General features: G+C 30.8%; 1 protein-coding gene across 1 annotated transcript in view; it reads right to left on the bottom strand.

The window, feature by feature from the left end:
* Positions 1–3,928: 3,928 nt before the first annotated feature.
* Positions 3,929–12,286, bottom strand: part of LOC111026746 — a 286,767-nt gene continuing 278,409 nt past the window's right edge. Inside the window, exons 40-49 of the mRNA XM_022304878.1 lie at positions 11,869–11,994; positions 11,623–11,795; positions 11,268–11,381; positions 11,038–11,180; positions 10,313–10,545; positions 9,736–9,963; positions 8,858–9,082; positions 7,791–8,334; positions 7,195–7,334; positions 3,929–7,031 (exon numbers count right to left, since the gene is read on the bottom strand). Of these exons, the coding sequence (XP_022160570.1) occupies positions 4,818–7,031; positions 7,195–7,334; positions 7,791–8,334; positions 8,858–9,082; positions 9,736–9,963; positions 10,313–10,545; positions 11,038–11,180; positions 11,268–11,381; positions 11,623–11,795; positions 11,869–11,994 (4,140 nt within the window). The 3' untranslated portion in view covers positions 3,929–4,817. The remainder of the gene's footprint in view (positions 7,032–7,194; positions 7,335–7,790; positions 8,335–8,857; positions 9,083–9,735; positions 9,964–10,312; positions 10,546–11,037; positions 11,181–11,267; positions 11,382–11,622; positions 11,796–11,868; positions 11,995–12,286) is intronic.

Raw genomic sequence — 12,286 nt, 5'->3', positions numbered from 1 at the left:
GTTATCTAGGAACAAACTGTGATTTTGATCAATTTTTGGTCATTGTGAAATTCAGATTCAAGTTAAAAAACGCCAAATAACTAAAAACAGAGTGCCAATGTTCAATCTAGAGAAACTTAAGGAGGAAAGGGGAAATCTAAAATACATTGAGGAAAAATACCAGCCTGGAAATACCAAAGAGCGGTTAAAGAATTCGAAGATGTGACATTAGAAAAAATAATGATACCTATAAACTGGTTTAAGAACTATAAGCCCTCGGTTCAGAAAGGATACCAGTTTAAATTTTAAGATACATTGAATTAGAACTGCACACAATTATATATGGATAAATGAATTAAAGAAAAGCTACCTGTAGAATGGAATAAAGACATAGTCATTCCAGCTTATAAGAAACTAGATAAGATGAGCTGCGATAATTATGGAGGAGTATAATTATGAATACTGTGTATTGTAGTAGAATACAATAAAATAAAAATAAAAAAGGATAAGAAAGGGGGGCTCAAGTTGGGGGCCAATTTGTAGTAGAATAAAATAATGATGAAGGGTAGACTTTGAGATGTGTGCTTGTGCTTATTCAATTTTTACTCTACTACTAAATAATCATGTGTAGGATACTAATAAGCACGTCGTGTTCGGAATAGATATATGATTAATACCCCCTATCTTGTTCAAAGCAGGACGATGTTCTTTGTCGTAGATATTCTCAATAATTCGTATGGTTGATCGTGGTTTGATGCTCGATATTATTGCAAATTCTATTTATTAACTACTTCCACAATTGAACATATTTAATACTATGTGACCTGAGTCTCAGTGATTTGTTTTTTTAAAGTTAAATAAATATACCTCAGGTTCTAGAGGATGGATATTAGAGGAAAAATAGGACAATACGCTGTAAGATATTATTGCTCGGCTGTTGACCCTTCCTCTTGACTTTAACGAAATATAATACACTTTTTGAATCTCAAGTATACTAATATACTCAGAATATAACAGCTTCAAGAGCGGACAGCGAACATTCCTAATTGGAACAACCTGGCGTAACTCAACACTTATTATATTCTGAATACACCCTAAAGTATTAAGGGAAGAAGAATATCGATGTATTCAAAATACAACAGTTTCAAGAGCGGTCAGTGAACATTCCTAATTGGAACAACCCGACGTAACTCAACACCCTCGTACAATGAATATATCCTATGCTTCAGGCTATGATGGTAATCAATCCTAAATAGTACCTTTTCTGAGATGATATGCTCGAGTCTTTGCGATGTTCTCAAAGTTGGACGATTGATTGACTGATCTTGTATTGATGGATAATGGAGTTTGGAAAAACTGTAGGTAGGAAATTGAACGATAGGTTTTGTAAATAATAATAAGTGGCTTTTGATATGATATAATCACAGATACGAGTTCAAATCAACGAGACCACAATGGGTGTATTAAATAAGCACGACTTAATGACAAATGAGAAAAAAACAGTACCAATTATTATATTTTAAGATTAAAAAAAATAGATCTATAGTCCTAATGGCGTGTATCGTGAGCCTTGCGTGCATGAGATGACTGAGTCGGCATGATGCCATGTGATGTGAGCGTCGTGCATGTGAAAGGACTAGGAGTCCTACTGGTCGTGTGTATGGAAAGAGACTGGGGGGACTACTGGTTGTGTGTGCCCGTTATATAGGCAGCAGGTGATACCCCTTCTTCGGGTGTCAGTAGCGCAGCATTGCGGCAGGTTGTTTTTGAAACTCACGCATTTGCGCATGAATCGTATGCTTGCATTGTGACATATGTATCGTTTGAGGTAATAGCGGGTTTTTTGAATAAATCTGGCTGGATTTATATCGGACATAATATTTAATAGCTTTGTTATTGATTATTTCATGATATTGTAGCTGGTTGCGTCATTGCCGTTGGTTGCGCAATAGGTTTTAATTGCCTTGTTGTTGAGGAGAAGCCGATATCTTACAATGGCGGTTTCATTAAATATTTTCTTTTTATGTTATGTGTGATACGTACATTTTTAATTGGTCTGGATAGTTATTTTGTGTCTGATTATGGACGTTCGGTATTTTGAGACTTCATACATTGCTGTGTTATTTGTGATTGAAGGAAATAATATTATTTTATATTTCTGTGGTCATCATTGATCTGCTGTCGATGATATTATTTTTAATTATAGGCGGCGTTATCTTTTCTTTGGCGGCTCTTTATTAGACGGATATGGGTTTCGGTAGTTTAATTATGGAAAGTAAATTATTTTATATTTATTCGATAGTGTTTATATTTATTACACCCCTATATGGTCATCATTGGTGTTGATTCACATTGTGTATTTATTTATGTATAATGTAGAAATATTATATATTACAGTATTCTCTAAAATATTACTAGGACGACTGGAACTACTGACTAAATAGTGTATAGGAAGCTATACTAGTGTGGCTTTTGGAAAGGCGAGACCACAACAGATCAGTTCGGAACTATCAAACGGCTCTCGGAAAAGAAGTGTAAGTATCGAAAAAACATATGCCAAGTGTTTGTGGATTTCAAGAAAGATTATGATAGCATTCATCGGTATAGCTTATGTAATATAATGTATGAGTTTGAATTCCCTAAAAAAACTCATATCACTGACAGAAATGAGTATGAACGCGACTAGATATCAGGTTAGAGTGTACTGTACAGTACACGAAGAATTTGAAGTGATGAGGGGACATATACAAGGTGATACACTATCACCAATGCTTTTCAATATAGCATTAGAAAAAGTGGTGAGCAGTGTACAAAGTAATAAGCTAAGAATTAATATTGAAAAAACCACACTAAATGTTCCCGGTTTTGCAAAAGATCTGAATTTGGTGGGAGAAAACAATTGAATAATTATGTGAAATACAAAACACTTATTTACGAAACAAAAAAGATTGGCTTAGAAATAAGCTACCAAAAAAATATTAGAGATTTTAGGGATAGTTGAACAACTGTTGACCAACCATAAAATATAAATAAATAAATCTGTTGTGATAATATTACAAAGTATAATAATATTATATAGATTATATAACATAATATAGGTATAATGAGTAAAACAATAAATAGTATCTTAACGTCAATTAATAAAATACATTGATTTAGGTTACCATAGTTCTACAGAACTATGATAGACAATGTTTATTATATTACTAGTTATTAAATAAACATTAATATTATCAATAAAAATCTTCAATACAACACATAGGTATTTGAGGATAACACGTATAAAATAACCGATAAGATATATCCCGTTGTTGCCATTATCATAAAAACTGTTTGCTGTGCCATAGATAAGGAAGGACACTAGGAACACAATATAACCTTATGAAATATCTAGATTTATTGTCAAAATCAATCTGTACACGTTGGAAAAAAATTTTAATTCGTAATTTTGTATTACTAATTCCTTGTACTGTAAATTATGATTTTATAAATAAATGTATTAAACATATATGTTTTTGACCTATTTTGACATTTATTAGGTATGTTATAGTGCCCTTCCTAATTTATTTAAAATACTAACTACGGCACAGTCAGGTTTATAAACTTATAAAATTATAAATTTATTTGACACGAGATATAAACCTTATAATAATAATAATAGTTATAATTAAACTATAATGATAATGATAATATTAAATGTATAATAGATAGTAATAATAATAATAATTATAATAAAATAATAATAATAGTAATCATAAAAAATAATAATAATAATAATATAAATAATAATAATAGTAATAATAATAAAAATAGTAATCATAATAATCATTATTGTTATAACTGTACAATAAATAATAATAAAAGTAATGATAATAATTAATGTTAATAGTAATACTAATAATATTAAGAACAAAATGTTTAGTATTTAATGTAATTTTAAATACTGTAGTAGATTTTCAAATTTTACTGAGTAAATTAAAAAAAAAATATTAGTAACACATCCAAACAATACATACAAACTATGTTGAGAGAACGTACTAAAAATATTTCTATTGACAAAGTGACTAGATTTTCAATCGGTTTTAGCTAGGACTTTTAAATTATATCTTACACTCATAACTTATTTTAAAATTGACCAATAACTAATTGGTTTCAATACAACAATACATTTATAATAATATGACTACTTATGAGAAAAAAAACCACTAATAATTGGATGTCTTAACGACCTCTAAAACTAACACCTATCCACTAGCTTTGGCATTTTCAGGTCACATATCATATGACAAATAAATGATAAGATATAAATTTAAAACAATTTTGATTATAAAATCTTAAAACAGCCATATTTTCGTTGAATTTTTTGAAATAACATTTAATAATTTAAACGAATGGTTGAATCATGATCAGTGATCAATAACTGATAAGAAACAATGAAATAAAATAACATATAACTTTTGCTAATTTCGAAATAGATAATTAGCTGCATAATATGTACATCATAAGATCAAAATTGTTAAATATCAGTTAAAACACACTTTCTCACAAAAAAATAAGATAAATGAATATATTATATACCATTCGTCTCAAAATATAAGTATTAATGACTTATTTACTTACACCCTGAAAATGTTACGGTTCCCTGTGAAGAGAAATGAAGAACACCGAGCGGATTGGAGTATCGGAGGATAAATGTTTTTGATTAAATATAGGATGGGAACATGGGGATAAGCGAACATTCCATATTTCCACTTTCAGAAATAAAAACTTTGTTTCATTCATACCATAGTGCCAATGTCGTGTCTATCACGTGCTCTTCTAAAGCAACACAACATATGTCAGGATCCCAAGAAGCCGAATAACTGGGCTGGTGATTTTAAAAACCCTGTGAATGTACTTTCTTCAACCTCTTCGCCACCACTACCGTCATCATCACAACCACGTTCTAGGCCACCACCACCGTCACCACTACCTCCTTTTTCTAAGCTTGCCCTCCACATTTTCTCATGTTTTGCAATCATTTTCCTGTGAGCCCGAGCCGCTTCCCTAATGACGTATTCCCTGCTATTTTCTGGACGTCGTAAACAATGGCCGGGTAAAGTGGGCAAACCACAGGCTCTCCAACCTCGTCCTACCGCAGCCATACCCTTTTGGATCCTTATTACCCTTAAAAACGTTCGGAATGCTCGCGATGTCTTAGCAACCAGTCCAGCACCTAATGAATAATCCTTACCGCAACGATCCTCTAGTACGAACCTGCCTACTCTAGACCACTGGTTTTGTGTGTTATACACTACCTCATCATCGTCCAGTACCCTATATCTTATATCAGTCCTGCCCCACACTTGCTCCTCGACCAATATGAATAAAATTGGGTTTTCCATACGCCTGGCTTTGACTAAAATCTGAGCTAAAATATCCTGTACAGTTGACCCTGTTGGTACCTTAAGAATAACATATGGTCTTTCTATGGAAACATTATAAATACAGACTAAGAACGTATGTATTTCATCCCACGATGATTCTGATTGACCATTTCTTGAGTTTTTTGATTGCAATGATATGAGCCACGCTCTGCTGCTCGGGTCGTCTCCGATTTTTTTTAGTACAAAATATCCATTGCCCCGCCAGCGTGACTGAGCCTCCAACAGTTTCTCATTATAATCTAATACACGTGTAATCATGGGTGCATCGCCATTTTTCCATCCGATTCGCCTATTCTTGGTTTTTTTCTGCTTTTTCTTATTTATCTTTTTCTTTTTCTTTTTCTTGTTTTTAGAGTTATAATTATTGCTACTACTGTCGTCGGTACCACCATCAGTGACAACGTTAGAGTTATTTCCAATATCATCACTATTATTACCAGGTCCTCTGTTTGACACGTCCCACGACAGGCCGACTTCTTCCATGAGCACGTATGTTTTCATTTCTTCATCACCCTCATTACGTCTGTCTAGTGCTAACCTTATGACGTCTGTCGCTGTACTATCCTGGGTAACTTTAAACATGATATATGAGTTTTCAGAGAATACGCCATAAACCGTTACATAGAATTTTTTACGATGTGTTGATGGACCATTATTTTTCATTGATCCATTATCCGCCGCCGGTGCTGTTGTAGAAGATGTCTTTTCATCATCGGTAGGTTTTGGTGTTTCTTCATTGCTACGAGTACACACAAATAACGCGGTAAGTGGTAGTGGCCGGTTACGCATATTATTCATTTCAATGTGTCTATACCCATACAACAAGCTATTGAGTGGTATTACACGCTGCGCTAATGGGTGATTGGTGCTGGCATCAACTATGAGGAATCGAATGAACGCTAATTCTTTGAATAGCACGTTATACGTAAATTTTTCGTCCCACATCGGATTGATTGAGTTACAAAACATAGTTTTAGATTTTTTCTTTATGCTGTCAGATGGTATACCGATTATTTCGATTTCGACGTATACGTTAGCTCGAGTCCCACCATTTGGTGATAAGAACTGACCAGAGACAATGCTTATACAAAAACATATAGGATTTAAACCATCAAAATATTTTTCTGTTGGGTTGAATTGGCGATAAGATTTATGCGATGGATCATGCATCACTCTTGGCTTTAATACATAACCACTGTGACCATTCTGTTCAAACATGGCAGCATTCACGTGTGAAGCTGTGGCCTCTTCTGACTGATAGTTTAGTGCTGCCATCTGTATACCATATGACCAAAAATTTAATGGGTTGAAGTTAGATGAATCTATCCTCATGCTAGCTGGATACACGCGTACCAATTGTGTCTCAGAGTGTGCAATTAAATCTTTTGGCCGTTTTTTTGTTAGCTTCTTTGCTGAATTCTCACTTAAGGAAGAACACTTATAGCATGGATGGTGTGGGTTTATCGTAGTAGAACCACGACTATGGTAGTGTTCTGTTGATGTAGCTCCAGCGGACGATGTACTTCCAACAGTACCATTATGACCACAAAGACTACCATTACATTTACGTTTATTTTTCACCGAACTGCTTGGACTTCTCGTGTTTAGACCACGAAATTTAATTGCCTGAAAAAATATTGTGCTATTAATAATATTTATTGCTTTTTTATAAGAGTACAATATTAAACAAACTAAATTTAATTTTATATTAATTCTACAGTGCGTTTAACAATAATTATTTCTTAATAGATACATCAGTTTAATTAATGGTCCTTGAAGATTTGTTTACCTGTGTATAGATGACTATGTCAGATAGTTCTTTTGCAATTTGACTGTTGTGTTTTTTAGACTTGTCATCTTCAGCACATTTATCATTTGACTTTGAACCAAACCTACTACGACCTCGGCCAAACTTATCCATTCTATCTTCTAAAAATGTAAATTTAATATTATAGTTTATTTAAAAGTTTAATAAAATAAAAATAATAATAATGAGTTTGTTAATAATTTTAATCAGTCTCAACAATATTTTTCTTAAAATCATAAATATATATATATATATTATGTAAGTATACAATTATATATATATATATGTGTGTGTATATTATTTAAATGAATAATTTTAAAAAAATCAACACAATTTTTTTAACAGAATCTACCTATAATAAAATAGTTAATTAAAAATTGAATTTTTTTATCTAAGTTAATATATATTATATATTAGTTCCATGTCAATTTTTAATAATAAATTACAATAATTTTCTAGAAATGTTGGTAAATCTTAACGAATTTAAGTAACTTTAATGTTATAAGTACATTCAACGAACGAATTATCATTGAATACTGATTTAAATTATCACTTTAAAGTATATAGTGCAGCATTACTTTTAAAATCCAATTCATCACTATCATCATATTCTTCATCATCTTCTTCGTATTCTTCTTCTTCTTCGATGGTGGTACCAACATCATCAATAGTCGTAGTACCAGCGCTTGCTGAACTACTTCTATGAGGTCCAACATTTGGATGACTGCTTGCCACCGAAGGACCTGGATTAGGATTATTGTTGGCTACTGAAGGTACTATATTAGTTTGATTGCTGCCACCTGAAGGCTCGAAATTAGACTGATTGATGTCCAATGAAGATTCGACAATAGGATTCTTGATGGTCACTATAGATCCAACATTTGAATTACTGCTACCCACAGAAGGTCCTGCGTTAGAATGGTTGCTGGCAACTGACGATACAACTTGTGAACTTTTTGTGCTACTATTATTATTTTTCAATCGATTTCCTTCACTTTCTAGCGGTGCAATCTTCTTATTTTTTATCAAAATTTTGTATTTCAATTGACTTGGTGATGGTAGCTGTGGCTCGTAGTCCGAGTCGAACATAAAACCCTTGACCAATTTTTCACCAAAAACGGACTGAAAAATAAATTTACATGATGTAAGACGTTTGGAATGTTTTATAGGATGGTATAATTTAGTTAAGTACATTGTTAACATAACTGTATAATAATTTATTGAAATAAATTAAACTCTCTTTGTTATAATTTCATTTTTAGGTGATTAATTATAAATCATGATATAATATTAGTTTCAACAATATTGTCTTAAAATCAGATAGTTTAGGTAATTTTAAATCAAGTCATGTCTCAATATTTAAGTTTGAACTGAAAAACAACCTTATAATATCATTAATTTGTTAAAATTATAAACAATTTTTTTTTAACATAATATAGTTTATTTAAATTAAATGTGTATAGTTTGATATAGGTATATATTTATATGTTATCCTTCGAAGAATTTTTTAGAAATAATTTGACTATAAGCATTAAGAACTTATCTTATAACATTGATAACATTTATTTTTTGCTCAGAATTAAAAATAATATGTTTGAATATTTAAAAAAAAATTTGAAATTCTTAAATGTGTAAAATATAATACCTCAAATATTTCTGCCATGCGAGCTTGTTGGGCCAATGAACAATGGTTTTCAATAGATAATATAACAGGATATGGTGATGATACAAATGCGAAACGATTAATTGAATCTACAGCTCCAAGAAATGGTATTTTTGATGTAAAAGTATGCCCATGATAAATCAATGGATTACCATCGTCGCCGTCCCAACAATCCAACTCAACACACCGACAACCAGCCAACAATACCTACAAAACAGTTTACATAAATGCATTTGAGTAATATCACATTTCTAAAGTATAAAATAGTATACAATCTGTTGTAAAGTTTAGTTTTATTTTTTCTAGATTCGTTTAAAGTTTATAACAATTTAATTTAATTAAAATGTATTAATCGTTCAGCTTTTCTTAGCCTCCGGCAACAGTTAGGATTACAAAGAACCATGGGTTAAAAAACTTTATGATATTGAAAAAACCTATTATAATCTGTAATTTAACATCAGCTTAAATGTTTTCGTTTATTTTGAAAATAAAAAGATACCTAGGTACAAGGTAAATACTTAAACTGTTACCCATAACTTAATAAAGTTGACCACTTATAGTTTTATAACTTTAAACTAAGGTTTGATCAACTCTGTTACTAAAATTGGTTATTTTGATATTGGGTAGGTATATTTTTGAAAGTGGCTGTCCTGATGTTTAATTGGATTACCTTACGACCCTTAACCTGTGACGTCAAGATAATTTAACAAATTATAATATAGAACGTTGTAAAATTATAATCAAATATGTTTCATACATACTAATTACGGTGTATTTTATTTTATTTAATAATAATATATTTTATATAATAATAAAACCATTAATTTTAATATAACGTATTAATTAATCTACAATTTTACCCGACTATAAAGGTCGATAGAAGAGTCTCCTTTTAACTGGTGACCAGTGAGGTATGTATTATGTGATGAAGCAATATAATAACAAGATAATGGATAATTCATATCAGATTTTTCAACTGAAAAATCTGGTTCATTTGAGACGTTTTGGTTCCTTAACATCATGTACTTAGCAAATCCTTCGAAAGATAGACAGTTGCGTGCGCTGATTTCTGGGTTTGGCTCGTTGTTCTAAAAAAAAAATTGTTCAACGGTTTATTTAACATGATAAATTAATATTTTCTAATATTCAATATCTTTATAGTTAAGTTCTTAATTGATTAAAGATTTCACATCAAATTGCATTTGTCGATTTCAAAATGAATTCGTAATCTGATATCTGCTGAATAATAAAATCCTAATATGTTTGGGAAAACAAAATTAGTTTACAAGATACTATTACATGTATAATCTTATACACGTCTTAATGATAGTTAGTTGTCGTATTTATTGTTAATGATAGTATAGCATCTAAGCAATAACCTTCGAAGGTACAAACTACAGTATTTTAATAATTGCATACTTATGAAGTACTTCGTACCTGAATCAATGTCCGAGCTTCATCTTCTGTACAAGTAACCATCTGTTTGTTTTCCAAAAAGTTAATTAAATCATTTACTGACCATGTTGCCGCAGACTGTGACGTCTCTACACCAGTACAATTAGAAATTATGCTAGACGCCGCAATTGCATCAAATATGCGCTTTTTCTGAGTTTTTGCATCAATTGGCTGAACAATGTTATGTCCGATGTTTCTATTGATTGAATTCGAACCTAAGAAAATATTGACGATAGCGATTATTTTAATTGCAAATAAAGTTAGGGTATTTTGGTAAAGAAACCAAGATGATTGTAAAACAGTGCGACGCAGGTAAAATAAAATTATATTTTAAAAAAGTGGTAAAACAAATTAATATCTACATTTTTGTTATTTCATGAATAATTTAACTTTTTGGACTTATTTGCAGGACCTTAATAGTTATGGTTAATAATATGTTCCTGAACAAATATTGAGTTTCATGTAATGTATAGTATACAAGTATTTAAATCTTTTGATAAAAGTATCTAACATTTAAACTATATTTTTCAAACTATTTATCATAATTTTGATCAATATATAATGAGAGTCAATAATATTGTTAATTAATTCAAATTACAAGACAACTTTGAAAAATATATAAAGTTAGGTACCTATAAAATTAAACTATATTTTTATGGTTATTTTCTGAATGTTTTTATAAATTAAATAAGCTGAGGCTAGATTACTTTGAGTTTGTTCAGACGTAGTTCTTGGAATAGACAAAGTCACATTATTTTGTACATTGATATCCTCAGATTTCTTGTTCATTGTATGACTTTCCGCTCGTATTTGATCAAAAATATCTCGAAGATCTTTACGCATTCTCAAACTGTAATAATGAAATATAAAATGTGAAAGAAAAACTTGTCTAAAAGGTATATAATACTGATAATAATTATTTCAAAAATACATTTACCTGAAGCTATCAAATAGAGCACAAAAATCTTCAAAGTCTAATTGTGAATTATTCGGTGTTATTGGTGAATTATTCATATCACTAGGAGTTGGTTCTATAATTTTAGGAGGTGTCCTTAAGGAAAATTATAAAAAAAAAACATTTAAACATATTATTATCTGTTGTTTCAAATTAAAAAAATATATTAGACATTCGCAGGAGTACAAGAGTTCCTTCCAAGAAATAATGATTACATATTACAATTAAAAAATTAAAGAACCTTAACAAATAAATTCACTCTTGTCATGCCTTTGAGGCAGTGTATAGCTTATCATAAAACAAGTCATTTATATAAATAATATGCGATTTAACATACTTATCTGTGGATGTTGATGGCTCGGAAACAATATTTTTGTCGACACTGTCTCGTTTCTTATCATCTTCTGTTTGACTATTCAGTGTTGGAGAATTGCAACCACTACTGGCCAAGTCTATTCTGGATTTGTTGAACAAATCGTTGACATCATAAGGTTTGAGAAGTCCGTCGGTCTAGATACAGAATATTTGTATGAAAAATATTGCAAAATTTTAATTATTTCATATTGTGTTATTGTATACGTACAGATACACTAGCCACCGATTTCTTTTTTCGAAATCTCATCGAAGCAGCTCGTTTGGCAATGCTTGTCTCCGGTGATGTATTATTGGCCGAATTGCCAGTCGTCGACCAATCTCTACCACCAAATAACTGAAATGCAACAGTAGTATCAAATCAACTATTAGTATAAATTAATAATTTTAATAACAATTATATCATTATAAACATTAACGAGGTATAAGACCGATAGTCCATATAAACAGTGAATTCATATTATACATAATGTGACCACTATTAATTTTCTTTAAAGCAGGACACCTGTAAGTTTTAATAGGAAAATCATATAATTTCGAGTAAAATGCTACAATCAGGTACTTTTTGTATCATTTTTATCTACGGACTATGGGCATTATAGTCTATGCTATGGGTCTTTATCTTTTAC

Source organism: Myzus persicae, unplaced genomic scaffold, assembly GCF_001856785.1.
Source record: "Myzus persicae strain clone G006 unplaced genomic scaffold, MPER_G0061.0, whole genome shotgun sequence".
In the NCBI taxonomy this organism is placed as follows: Eukaryota; Metazoa; Arthropoda; class Insecta; order Hemiptera; family Aphididae; genus Myzus; species Myzus persicae.
Note: the sequence above shows the minus strand (reverse complement) of the source record. Positions and strands in the feature narration are given on the sequence as shown.